This window comes from Chiloscyllium plagiosum, chromosome 10 (genome assembly GCF_004010195.1).
Source record: "Chiloscyllium plagiosum isolate BGI_BamShark_2017 chromosome 10, ASM401019v2, whole genome shotgun sequence".
Taxonomy (NCBI): Eukaryota; Metazoa; Chordata; class Chondrichthyes; order Orectolobiformes; family Hemiscylliidae; genus Chiloscyllium; species Chiloscyllium plagiosum.
In genome coordinates this window covers 86,169,684-86,184,223 of record NC_057719.1, presented here as the reverse complement: position 1 = coordinate 86,184,223, position 14,540 = coordinate 86,169,684, and the positions used below count along the sequence as shown (strand labels likewise).

At 44.8% G+C, this 14,540-nt stretch overlaps 1 protein-coding gene across 11 annotated transcripts in view; it reads left to right on the top strand.

The window, feature by feature from the left end:
• Window positions 1–14,540, top strand: part of capn3a (calpain 3a, (p94)) — a 148,203-nt gene that overhangs the window by 20,225 nt on the left and 113,438 nt on the right. For 5 of the 11 annotated variants that reach the window (XM_043698282.1, XM_043698281.1, XM_043698276.1 and 2 more), the window contains exon 2: window positions 9,766–9,861. The exons of 4 other annotated variants lie outside the window; for them this stretch is intronic. In XM_043698282.1, the coding sequence (XP_043554217.1) occupies window positions 9,766–9,861 (96 nt within the window). Of the gene's footprint in view, window positions 1–9,765; window positions 9,862–10,253; window positions 11,135–14,540 lie in introns of those variants that run through there. 2 more of the 11 variants (XM_043698287.1, XM_043698286.1) reach the window with 2 other exon arrangements.

Here is a 14,540-nt window from a genome sequence, read left to right as displayed (position 1 = left end):
GTTGTGGGTGGGCACCAGAATAGGGTTGGAACAAAGAATGTTCCATGTACCCCACAAAAATGCAGGCATAACTAGGGCCCATGTGAGTAGCCATGGTCACCGCTCTGACCTGAAGAAAATAAGAGGAGTTAAAAGAGAAATTGTTGAGGGTGAGGACGAGCTCGCCCAAGCGGAGGAGGGAAGTGGTTGGTGTGTGCAGTTCAAGCCTTGCTCCAGGAAGGAAGGGAGAGCCCCGAGAACCCAGATGGGAAGTGGACGTGTAAAGGGATCACATGTACATGGTGAAGAGGAGGCAGCTGGAGATTGTAAACTGGAAATTACGAAACGTGTAAAGCATCAGAAAAATCACGAATATGCGTAGGCACGGACTGGACCAGGGGAAAAAAGACTGAGTCAAGGTAGGAAGGCATGAGTTCTGTGGGCCTGGAACAGGCAGACACAATGGATCTGCCCTGGCAGTCTTGTTTGTGGATTTTCAGAAAGAGGTAGAAGTGAGCTGTGCAGGGCTGGAGGACCATCAGTTTGGAGGCAATGAGGTGGCAATCACTAGATTAAATTAGGTCAGTGACTACAGTTGATACAATGGCTTGATGGGGCCATGGTCCAGGAGAATGTAGGAGGAGATATCTGAGAGCTGGCGCTCAGCCTTTGCAATATACATCCAATCCCTCTACACCTCCATCCGCCATGACAAGGGCCTCAAAGCCCTCTGTTTCTTCCTGTCCCGACTTCCCCACCAGCACCCTTCCACTGATACTTTCATTCGTTTAGCTGAACTGGTCCTCACCCTTAACAATTTCTCCTTCGAATCCTCCAATTTCCTTCAGACGAAAGGGGTAGCAATAGGCACCCACAAGGGCCCCAGCTATGCCTGTCTCTTTGTCGGCTATGTAGAACAGTCCATCTTCCGTAGTTACACCGGCACCACTTCCCACTTCTATCTCCGCTACATTGATGACTGCATCGGCGCCACCTCATCCTCCCGCGAGGAGGCTGAGCAGTTCATCAACTTCACCAACACATTCCACTCCAAACTTAAATTCACCTGGACCATCTCTGACACCTCCCTCCCATTCCTGGACCTCTCCATCTCCAACAATGACAACTGATTTAACACTGACATTTTTTACAAACCCACCGACTCCCACACCTGGATTACACCTCTCCCCACCCTACCTCCTGCAAAAATGCTGTCCCGTATTCCCAATCCCTCCATCTCCACCATATCTGGTCCCAGGAGGGCCAGTTCCACCACAGAACACACTAGATGGCCTCCTTTAAAGACCATAATTTCCCCTCCCATGGTTCAAGATGGCCTCCAACACACCTCATCCACATCCCGCACCTCTGCCCTCAAACCCCAATCGTCCAACCGCGACAAGGACAGAACCCGTCTGGTCCTCACCTTCCACCCCACCAACCTCCGCATAAACTGCATCATCCGACAACATTTCCACCATCTACAAACAGACCCCACCATCAGGGATATGTTTCCCTCCCCACCCCTTTCCACTTTCCGCAAAGACTGTTTCCTCCGTGACTACTTGGTCAGGTCAACACCCCCCAACAACCCAACCTCCCATCCTGCACTTTCCCCTGCCATCGCAGGAATTGCAAATCCTGCGCCCTCACCTCCATCCAAGGCTCCAAAGGAGCCTTCCACATCCATCACAGGAGCCTTTCACCTGCACATCCACAAATGTCATTTATTGTATCCGTTGCTCCCAATGCGGTCCCCTTTACACTAGGGAGACTGGACACCTTCTCGCAGAGCACTTTAGGGAACATCTCCGGGACACCCGCACCAATCAACCCGACCGTCCCGTGGCCAAACATTTCAACTCCCCCTCCCACTCTGCCTAGGACATGCAGGTCCTGGGCCTCCTCCACTGCAACTCCCTCACCACCTGAAACCTGGAGGAAGAACGCCTCATCTTCCACCTCAGAACACTTCAACCCCAGGGCATCAATGTGAACTTCACCAGTTTCCTCATTTCCTCTCCACCCAACCTAAACTTAGTTCAAACCTGCCAGCTCAGCACCAACCTCATGACCTGTCCAACCTGCCAATCTTCCTTCCCATCTATCCGCTCCACCCTCCTCTCCAACCTATCACCTTCATCCCCACCTCCATCCACCTATTGCACTCTTAGCTACCTTCTACCCAGCCCCACCCACCTCCCATTTATCTCTCCACCCTGGAGACTCCCAGCCTCATTCCTGAAGAAGGGCTTATGCCTGAAATGTCGATTCTCCTGCTCCTCGGATGCTGCCTGGCCTGCTGGGTTTTTCCAGCACCACATTTTTCAACTCTGGTCTCCAGCAACTGCAGTCCTCACTTTCTCCTCTGCAATGTAGAGGTCAGTATGGCAGACTACAGCAGCAACACCCTTGAGGACAGGCTTAGTTACAAAGTCAGTGTTGGATATAAGCAAATGGCATGCGGTCAGTTCAGAAGGTCTTATGGATCAGACAAGATCCCCTCAAAACATTTCTCAACGGTAGCCTTGACCCTAACTTTTCCTGTTGTTTTAAGCAGGTGTAGAGTGGATGCAGCTAAGACTGATGCAGCTGTCCCAACCACTCAGTTTTAAATAAAATCAACTTCATTTATGCACAAACAAAAAAGAAATGAATATAGAATAACATAACTTATCTGAAAACCCAATCAGCTCTATCGCATCTTAATGATACTGTTCCAAATACTTGCAACATCCCCATAAACACCCTGTTGGTAAAAAATGTAAAATCAAACACAGGTCCTTACAGGAGCGACGTCAGAGAGAGAGAGAGGATCAGCATGGTGCTGTTTCTTTGGGTCCAGCAGTGCCTCAGGGCTCTCAGCTAAAACTTGATCAGCAGCTGCAAACAAACTGCTTGCTAAAACCAAACCAAACCCTGAACTGGGAGAACTTTTCATTGTACAAGTATTTTAAAAGAAAAACTTAAAAGCATTTTCAAGAAGGTAAACCTAAACATATCGGAACCTCTGCCTTTCCGACTCCTCTGAAAATATCCATGGACAATATAACCTTGTTAAAGGAGCAGCATAGTCACAAGGATGATACATTTCATTGGGTGAGGGAGCAGAGAAATTGAGGCAACCAATGTCACACTGACAGTTCTCAATAAACAGATCAAGTGCAGGTGACAAGGCTAAACGGAGGAGCCCAGGTGGAGGGAGTGTATTGAGGTGAGCAAAGGTTTTTATGGCATGGGAGAGAGGACTTTTGTCCAAAGAAATGGGCACAGAGATAGACTGGTCACTTATATCCACTATAAACCCACTCAAACTCTGTGCCCATTTTTTTTTTAGATTAGATTAGATTACTTACAGTGTAGAAACAGGCCCTTCGGCCCAACAAACCCACACCGATCTTTGGATAAGAGTCCTCTCCATGTCCCACAGGTACCCAGCTCCAACACTCTCCCTCCTCCTGAAGCCTTCCCTCTGGCCTTTTACCTGCATTTGATCTGTTCATTGAGAACTGTTAACATGAAATTGGTTGCCTCAATTCCTCTGCCTCCCCTTCACCCAATCCAACCTATCACCCTCCAAATTGACTGCGCTCCATATGCTTAGATCCAATCCTGCCTTTGCAGAGGTTGAGTGCCATGCACATGCAATCTCTTTACATGTCCATCCCCTACCAGGATCATCTCCCTTTCTTCCTGGAGCAAAGGCCTGAACTGTACGTACCCAGCACCACCCTCCACCACTTGGCCGAGCTTGTCCTCACCCTCAACAACTTCTCTGGATGAGATTCATCCTAGGATTCTCTTGGAAGTCAGGGACAAGATTGCAGAGCCTTTGGCTTTGATCTTTATGTCTTCAGTGTCTACAGCATGTTTTAAAAAATTCTCAATGTCAGGTTCGTAGGAGAGTAGTCTGACACAGAACAAACGACCAAGAGGCGAGTCTGCTAGAATATGGGCATTTTATTCCCCGCAGCGTCGCCACAACCAGGTCCAAACAACGGGTCTGGCTTATACTCACTCTACATGTTACCGGAACTGGGAGCCGTCAGTTCTCGTAGAGCGGTTGCCAACAACCCACGCTCGGCGGTTAAACGTAACCCCGGAGCAGACTCACCGAACTGGAGACTTTTCCAGCTGATATACTCTTTTCCAGATATAAACATTCATGTGAACAGCAGAGCAAGGCTAAAAAACACATTCCATTCTGGTTACATACAGATAAGAAGATTCACACGGGAAGGTGTATAATAAGATTCACACGGGACTAAGCGACACCTTCCATTTTCGGTTAGATTCACACATGTATTGGGACACAATTTTAACCCTTTCACCACATTCCACTGCTTGGCCCAATACATGTGTTGCATAATGATTCACACATGTATTGGGACATAATTTTACACCACACAGCAATAGTGCCAGAAAACTGGAGGATAACAAATGTTGTCCCCTTGTTCAAGAAGGGGAGTAGACACAACCCTGGTAATTATAGACCAGTGAGCTTTACTTTGGTTGTGGGTAAAGTGCTAGAAAGAAATTAAGAGATAGGATTTATATCATCTAGAAAGGAATAATTTGATTAGGGATACTCAACATGGTTTTGTGAAGGGTGGGTCGTGCCTCACAAACCTTATTGAGTTCTTTGAGAAGGTACTGAAACAGGCAGATGAGAGTTAAGTGGTTGATGTGGCAATTGATAAGGTTCCCCACGGTAGGCTATTGCACAAAATATGGAGGCATGGGATTGAGGGTGATTTTGGGGTTTGGATCAGAAATTGGCTCGGTGAAAGAAGACAGAGAGTGTTGGTTGATGGAAAATATTCATCTTGGAGTTCAGTTACTAGTGATGTACCGCAAGGATCTGTTTTGGGGCCACTGCTGTTTGTCATTTTTATAAATGACTTGGATGAGGGTGTAGAATGATGGATTAATACATTTGCAGATGACACTACGGTTGATGAAGTTGTGGATAGTGCTGAAGGATGTTGCAGATTACAGATAAGCTGCAGAGCTGGGCTGAGAGGTCGCAAATGGAGTTTAATGTGGAAAATTGTGAGGTGATTCACTTTTGAAGGAGTAACAGGAATAAAGAGCACTTGGCTAATGGTAAGCTTCTTTGTAGTGTAGAAAGGCAGAGAGATCTCAGTGTCCAGGTGCATAGATCTCTGAAAGTTGCAACCCAGGTTGATCGGGATGTTAAGAAGACATAGGGTGTGTTAGCTTTTATTGGTAGTGGGATTGAGTTTCAGAGCGACGAGATTATCCTGCAGCTGTGTAAAATGCTGCTGCAGCCACATTTGGAGTATTGTTCTGGTCACTGCATTATAGGAAGGATGTGGAAGCTTTGGAAAGGGTTCAGGTATTAGGATGTTACCTGGTATGGAGGGATGATCTCATGAGGAAAGGCGGAGGGACTTGAGCTGTTTTTGTGAGAGGTAAGAAGGTTGAGGGGTGACTTAATTGAGATAATAAGATAATCAGAGGGTTAGATAGGGTGGATAGTGAGAGCCTTTTTCCTTGGATGGTGATTGCTAGCACGAGGGGACTTAGCTATAAATTGAGGGGTGATAGATACAGGACAGATGTCAGAGGTAGTTTCTTTACTCAGAGAGTAGTAGGGATGTGGAACGCACTGCCTGCAACGGTAGTAGACTCACCAACTTTAAGGTCATTGGATAAACATATGGATGAAAATGGAATAGTGTAGGGTAGATAGGCTCCAGATTGGTTCCAGAGGTTGGCACAACATCGAGAGCTGAAGGACCTGTACTGTGCTGTAATGTTCTACGTTCTATATTCTGTGAGCCAACGATCTAAAGTCCCCAATTTGCCTAATTGATGAATTCAGGTTAAAACAAGACAATAGGTGCAGGAGGAGGCCATTCGGCCCTTCGAGCCAGCATCACTGTTCATTATGATCATGGCTGATCATCCACAATCAGTATCCTGTTCCTGTCTTATCCACATAACCCTTGATTCCACTATCTTTAAGAGCTCTATCCATCTCTTTCTTGAAAGTATCCAGAGACTTGGCCTCCACTGCCTTCTGGGCCAGAGCCTGGACATTCACCAGGTTCCTGCACTTAACAAGAAAGTAACTTATTATGAACAAATTGTCTTTAGCAAATGGCAATTGCGAAACATTATATTGCTAAATTATATCTCTTAAACTGAAATTCTATCTATTCTTTAAACTCCATCCCATTTCACAAACAGATAGACACACTGAGACAGAAAAGAAGCAAATTAAAGAAAAAGAAATTAGGGAAAACAGTTCAAAAACATTAGTCTGAACTACAGGAATTAGAGGGGGTTTTTTTTCTGTTCCTTTTAAATCAGTTTTTTGAGGCTTGGCTGTTGAAGAGAAAGAAAATAATACTCAAACATTCCTGCTCTCCTTTACTCTGTCTTCATCATTCCAGTGTCTTTAAAATACCTTTTTTTCATCAAACAGTAGGGAATTTGCGGAGAAAAATGAGTGGAATACAGCTGCTACTGGAGACTTTTTGGTCCCTCCACAAGAGAGATATTTTGATACTTGCGATGTGTGGACTACATGATTCGCTACTGCATACAAGCCATGGTCACTCAGTCAGGAGCCAAACAAAAAGTTGTTGCCAAGCAATTATTCTGCTTTGTTCACAGCTTAATGGTATTTTGTTCTTACTATTCCAGTGGCAAGCACCATTGTATGCAACTCAAAGTGCACTCCAGCAGACAAAGTTTTTCAAACTTCAGCCATTTATTTGATTAAAGCAGTATCTTCCTTTTTTTGGCTCACAGTCCTAAAAGAAAGGAAATAAAACAATGTGGTCTTTATTGCTCCCATTTTCCAGACGGCAGCAGTGAACGTCAGCCTCAGCACTCTTTACACATTGATGCGCATGTGTGTGTATAGTTACCAAATAAAATTAAGTTTAGGTCATTTCAGAGACATGAGTAGAGCAGGGACAGGAATGGTTATTGCAGGTTCCAAGAATTAGATGTTTCAGTAAGAACAGAGAAAATGGGAAAAAAAAGGTGGTGTGGCACTGTTAGTCAAGGACAGTATTACAGTTGCAGAAAGGACGTAATGAGATAGTATGGGCTGAGATTAGAAACAGGAAAGGAGAGGTTACCCTGTTGGGAGTTTTCTATAGGCCTACAAATTGTTCCAGGGATGTAGAGGATAGGATAGCAAAGATGATCCTCGATAGGAGCGAGCATGACAGGGTAGTTATTATGGGGGACTTTAACTTTCCAAATATTGACTGGGAATACGATAGTTCAAGTACTTTATATCGGTCAGTTTTTTTCCAATGTGTGCAGGAGGGTTTCCTGACACAGTAAGTTGACAGGTCAACAAGGGGCGAGGCAACGTTCGATTTGGTACTGGGTAATGAACCTGGCCAGGTGTTAGATTTGGAGGTAGGTTAGCACTTTGATGATAGTGACCACAAAACGGTTATGTTTACTTTAATGATGGAAAGGGATAGGTATTTACTGCAGGGCAAGAATTATAGATGCGGGAAAGGCAATTACAATGTGATCAGGCAAGATTTAGGATGCATAAGATGGGGAAGTAAACTGCAGGGGATGGGCACAATTGAAATGTGGAGCTCATTCAAGGACCAGCTACTGCGGGTCCTTGATAAGTATGTACCAGTCAGGCAGGGAGGAAGTTGTCAAGCATGGGAGCCATGGTTTACAAAGTAAGTTGAGTCCCTTGTCAAGAGGAAGAAGAAGGCTTATGTTAGCTTGAGATGTCGTGGCTCAGTTAGGGCGCTTGACTGTTACAAGTTATGGAAATGTGTTGCTGGAGAAGCGCAGCAGGTCAGGCAGCATCTAGGGAACAGGAGAATATTAGCCCTTCTTCAGGAATGAGGAAAGTTACAAGTTACAAGTTAGCCAGCAAAGACCTAAAGAGAGAGCTAAGAACAGCCAGGACAGGATATGAGAAGTCATTGGTGGATAGGATCAAAGAAAACCATAAGGTTTTCTATAGCTATATCAGGAATAAAAGAATGACTGGAATAAGATTAGTGCCAATCAAGCATAGTAGTGGGAAGTTGTGCGTGGAGTCAGAGGAGGTAGGAAAGTGCTAAATGAATACTCCTCGTCAGTATTCACATGAGAAAAACCAATGTTGTCGAGGAGAATCCTGAGATACAGGCTACCAGACTGGATGGGATTGAGATGCACAAGGAAGAGGTGTTAGCAATTCTGGAAAGTGTAAAAATAGATAAGTCCCCTCAGCCGGATGGGACTTACTGTATGATTCTCTGGGAAGCTAGGGAGGAGAATGCAGAGCCTTTGGCTTTAATCTTTATGTCATCATTGTCTACAGTAATAGTGCCAGAAGACTGGAGGATAGCAAATGGTGTTCCCCTGTTCAAGAAGGGGAGTAAGCACAACCCTGGAAATTATAGACCAGTGAGCATTTCTTTCGTTGTGGGTCAAGTGTTGGAAAGAGTTATAAGAGATAGGATTCATAATCATCTAGAGAGGAATAAGTTGATTAGGGAGAGTCAACACGGTTTTGTGAAGGGTAGGTCGTACCTCACAAACTTTATTGAATACTTTGAGAAGGTGACTAAACAGGTCGATGAGGGGAAGTGAATATGGATGGTTTATATGGATTTCCCACGGCAGGCTATTGTACAAAATACGGAGGCATGGGATTGAGTGTGATTTCGCTTTTTAGATCAGAAATTGGCTAGCTGAAAGAAGACAGAGGGTGGTGGTCAATGGGAAATATTCCTCCTGGAGTTCAGCTACTAGTGGGATACTGCAAGGATCAGTTTTGGGGCCACTGCTGTTTGTCATTTATATAAATGACCTGGATGAGGGCATAGAAGAATGGGTTAGTAAATTTACAGATGACAGTAAGGTAGGTAGAGTTGTGGATAGTGATGAAGGATGTTGTAGGCTACAGAGAGACATAGATAAGTTACCAAGCTTGGCTGAGAGGTGGCAAATGGAGTTTAATGTGGAAAAGTGTGGGGTGATTCACTTTGGAAGGAGTAACAGGAATGCAGAGTACTGGGCTAATGGTAAGATTCTTGGTACTGTAGATGAGCAGAGAGATCTCAGTGTCCTGCTACATAGATCCTTGAAAGTTGCCACCCAGGTTGATAGGTTGTTAAGAAGACATACAATCTGTTTGCTTTTATTGGTAGAGGGATTGAGTTTCGGATGATGCAGCTGTGCAAAACTCTGGTGTGGTTAGGATGTTGCCTAGAATGGAGGTAAGGTCTTACGAGGAAAGGCTGAGGGACTTGAGACTGTTTTTGTTGGAGAAGAAGGTTGAGAGCTGACTTAATTGAGACATGTAAGATAATCAGACGGTTAGATAGGTTGGACAGTAAGACCCTTTTTCCTCAGATGGCGATGGCTAGCATGAGTGGACATAGCTTTAAATTGAACGGTGATGGATATAAGACAGATGACAGAGATAGTTTCTTTACTCAGAGAGTAATTGGGGTGTGGAAAGCACTGCCTGCAACAGTAGTAGACTCAGCAACTTTGGGGGCATTTAAATGGTCATTGGATATATGGATGATAATGGAATAGTGTAGGTTAGATGGGCTTCAGATTGGTTCCAAAGGTTGGCACAACGTTGAGGGCCGAAGGGCCTATTCTGCACTGTAATGTTCTATGTTCTAAATTTTCAGAAGCCTTTTAATATGAAATCACAGGACTGAGGTAAAGTGCTGAGTTTGTTCCAAGTATCATGTTGTAGAGAAGCTTCCCCAAGAGACTTCAATGTTGTAGAGTCATAGAGATCTTCTCGTGGGTCTGCTCCAGGTCTGTCTGTCATCTTTCGCGGTTACGTTCGGGACCGGGTATCCTGGAGAAGGAGCACGTGGTGTCTACCAACAGTCTTGAAGTTTTCAGGGAGAGGTGAGTCCCGCGGGACATAAAGTGTTTTATTTCCTCCTCCAATTCTATTTTGATTTAATCCCTACCCTCCCCTTCACTTTTTCGATCTCATAGGTATTGCCTCTAAAGAGATTGGCACTGCTTGTCACTGGCCACTCGGGTGTTTTTTCTTGCTGGAGGTGGAATATGAATAAAGTTTTCTGCACTCGGGAAAACAGAGTCATAGAGATGTACAACATGGAAGCAGACCCGTTATGCCGACCAGATATCCTAAACGTGATATGTGGGAAGTTAGGTGCTGAAGAGTTTTGAATATAAGGTGATCCAGTATCGTTAAACAGCTAGTGAACGACACTAAAGCATTCTATGGTGTGTGTGTTTGAGATACCTGAGAGGTGTTCAACCTAACGTCATCTTTAGGATTGTGCACTTGTACCATGCAAACCTATCAAATGTGTAGTTTCTCTTAGTTGTGAAAAGAAATTCACTGAGATGCTGAGTGTTGTAGTTTCATTTATGTTTAAATTGTGAACCCTTTTAAGCTTTCTTGGGTTTCCTGTCTTTTTTTCTGGGACACTTTCTGCTGCTCTTCGCACTTACAGCTTTTTCAACACTTTGGCAGGTTAACCAATCAGAGAACTGTTACCAGACAGAACTTTCTTAACTCAAGAAACTCTTGATGCTGTTCAGTCCTGAATTCCCCCCCCCCACACACACTTCTTTTGCTGCCAAAAGCAATATTTTTGCTCGCCTTCATGTCCTTAATGGTCAACTGCCAGCTGAGAACCATGCTGAATTTGTTGAGCCCACAAGGGACCAGAGAGGTGGTAGAGTGAAATTAAGAACGACAGATGGTCAGAAGGGTATTCCTAAGAGGAGAGAGCATGTTGGCCCAAAATTATATACCTGGGGGAAAATGGGTCCCAACAGCAGTGATGGCTCAAACAGGACCATTGTCATATGTGGTGCAAACTAAGGATGAACTGGTCTGCAGGAGATATGCAGACAAGCTGGTTGCCACACCTCACCAATGAGAGGAGGTCCCTCAGAATATGGAGCTGGTCCAGATGAGACCAGTGGTGTCAACCAGTCATTGTCTCTGCGCCAGGGTTGACCATAGCCATGGAGGAGACCACAGCAGCGTCACAGGGCAACAGCAACCCATCAGAGAGGGGTGTATCTGTGGAACTACAGGAGCTTCCGGAAGCCCAAGAGACAATATTAGAAAAGGTTCCTGAGGCAAACAAATGGTCTTCTAGGAATTGCCAACCCCCGAGAGACTGATCATGTTCAGGTAAATTACAGAAAGGCCATTTACTTTTTTTGTCTTTTCCATATATATTCCTGACAATGTACATCCGTTAGCTACAATGCCTGAATAATAGTTATAATTGTTGTATATATCCAATAGTTAAGGAGAGTACTGAAATAAAGGAGAGGGTGTGTGTTATGTATGTAGCTGGGTGTGTGCTGCCCCTTTTAAGAGAATGGGTCAGATGACTCGTAAGTGAGAGCTGTGGGGATGTCTGAAACCAACTGTGAATCTGAGAGACCTAAAATAAAATATTCCCTGTTCAAGTTTACCCTCCGCCTACTTTGTATTCTATTTATGCTTCCAGCGAGCCACAAACATAATATATTGAAAATAGAACATTACTGTGAAGTACAGGCCCTTCGGCCCTCGATGTTGCATCAACGTGTGAAATTAATCTAAAGTCCATCTAACCTACACTATTCCATTTTCATCCATATGCTTATCCATTTACCATTTAAATGCCCTTATACTGGGCGAGTCTACTACTGTTGCAGGCAGGGTGTTCCACGCCCCTACTACTCTCTGAGTAAAGAAACTATCTCTGATATCTTTCCTATGTCTATCACCCTTCAATTTATAGCTATGTCCCCTCATGCTTGTGATCGCCGTCTGACAAAAAAGGCTCTCACTGTCCACCTTATCTAACCCTCTGATTATCTTATATGTCTCAATTAAGTCAACTCTCAACCTTCTTCTCTCAAATGAAAACAGCCTCAAGTCCCTCAGCCTTTCCTCATAAGACTTTCCGTCCATACCCAGCGACATCCCACTAACTCTCCCCTGAACCCTTTCCAACATTTCCGCATCCTTCCTGTAATGTGATGACCAGAACCATATGCAATACTCCAAGCTACACCAGAGTTTTGCAAGATGACCACATGACTCCAAAACTCAATCCCTCTACCAATAAACGCTAACACACCATATGCCTTCTTAACAACCCTTTCAACCTAACTGACAACTTTCAGGGATCCATGTATATGAACACCAAGATCTCTCTGCTCATCTACACTGCCAAGAATCTTACCATTAGCCCATTACTCTTTACTCCTGTTACTTCCTCCAAAGTGAATCAGCTCACACTTTTCTGCATTAAACTTCATTTGACACCTCTCAGTCCAGGTCTACAGCTTATCTATGTCCCTCTGTAACCTGCAACGTCCTTCGGCACTACCCACAACTCCATCTATCTTAGTGTCATCCACAAATTTACTAACCCATCCTTCTATGCCCTCATCCAGATCATTTATAAAAATGACAAACAGCAATGGCCCCAAAACAGATCCTTGCAGCATGCCAATAGTAACTGAACACCAGGATGAACATTTCTCATCAACCACCACCCTCTGTCTTCTTTCAGCTAGCCAATTTCTGATCCAAACCACTAAATCACCCTCAATCCCATGCCTTCATATTTTCTGCAATTAGCCTACTGTGGGGAACCTTATCAAGTGCCTTATTGAAATCTATATACACCACATCAACCACTTTATCCTCATCCACCTGTTTGGTCACCTTCTCAAAGAACTCAATAAGGTTTGTGAGGCACGACCTACCTACCATGTTGACTATGCCTAATCAACTCATTCCTCTCTAGATGTTTATAAATCCTATTTCTTACAACCTTTTTCAACACTTTACCCACAACCGAAGTAAGGCTCACTGGTCTATAATTACCAGGGTTGTCTCTACTCCCCTTCTTGAACAAGGGGAAAACATTTGCTGTCCTCCAGTCTTCTGGCACTTTTCCTGTAGACAATGACGACATAAAGATCAAAGCCAAAGGCCATGCAATCTCCTCCCTTGCTTCCCAGAGACTCCTAGGATAAATCCCATCTGGCCCAGGTGACTTATCTTAGATTTTTTAGATTTGGTCTTAGATTTAGATTTAGATTACAGTGTGGAAACAGGCCCTTCGGCCCAACAAGTCCACACCGAGCCGCCGAAGCGAAACCCACCCATACCCCTACATTTACTCCTTACCTAACACTACGGGCGATTTAGTATGGCCAATTCACCTGACCCTGCACATCTTTGGACTGTGGGAGGAAACCGGGGGCACCCGGAGGAAACCCACGCAGACATGGGGAGAACGTGCAAACTCCACACAGTCAGTCGCCTGAGGCGGGAATTGAACCCGGGTCTCTGGCGCTGTGAGGCAGCAGTGCTAACCACTGTGCCGCCCACTATTTTCACACTTTCCAGAATTGCTAAAACCTCCTCCTTGTGAACCTCAATTCCGTCTTGTCTAGTAGCCTGTATCTCAGTATTCTCCTCGACAACATTGTCTTTTTCTGATGTGAATACTGATGAAAAATATTCATTTAGTGCTTCCCCATCTCGGACACCACACACGACTTCCCAGTACTGCCCTTGCTTTGCCCTGATTTTACTCTAGTTATTCTTTTATTCCGAATGTCTCAATAGAAAGCTTCAGGGTTTTCCTTGATGCTATCTTCCAATGACTTCTCATGTCCTCTCCTGGCTCTTCTTAGCTCTCTCTTTAGGTCTTTCCTGGCTAATTTGTAACTCTCAAGCGCCCTAACTGAGCCCTCACGTCTCATTCTAACACAAGCCGCCTTCTTCCTCTTAACTTCTTTAGTAAACCACGGCTACTTCACTCAATAGATGCTGGAGTAGGCCATTCTGCCCTTCGAGCCTGCACCACCATTCAATATGATCATGGCTAACAATAGATGCTGGAGTAGGCCATTCTGCCCTTCGAGCCTGCACCACCATTCAATATAATCAGTATCCTGTTCCTGCTTTATCTCCACAACCCTTGATTCCACTATCCTTGAGAGCTCTATCCAACTCTTTCTTAAATGAATCCAGAGACTTGGCCTCCACTGCCCTCTGGCATTCCACACAGCCACCACTCTCTGAGTGAAGAAGTTTCTCCTCATCTCTGTCCTAAATGGTCTACCCCGTATTTTTAAGCTGTGTCCTCTGGTTCGGCACTCACCCATCGGCGGAAACATGTTTCCTGCCTCCAGAGTGTCCAATCCTTTAATAATCTTATATGTCTCAATCAGATCCTCTCTCAGTCTTCTAAACTCAAGGGTATACAAGCCCAGTCGCTCCAGTCTTTCAGCATAAGGTAATCCCGCCATTCCAGGAATTGACCTCGTGAACCTACGCTGCACTCAATAGCCAGAATGTCTTTCCTTAAATTTGGTGACTAGAGCTGCACACAATACTCCAGGTGTGGTCTCACCAGGGCCCTGTATAGCTGCAGAAGAACCTCTTTGCTTCTATACTCAATCCCTCTTGTTATAAAGGCCAGCATGCTATTAGCCTTTCTTCACTACCTGCTGTATCTGCATGCTTGCCTTCATTGACTGGTGTACAAGAACACCCAGATCTCTCTGTACTGCCCCTTTAC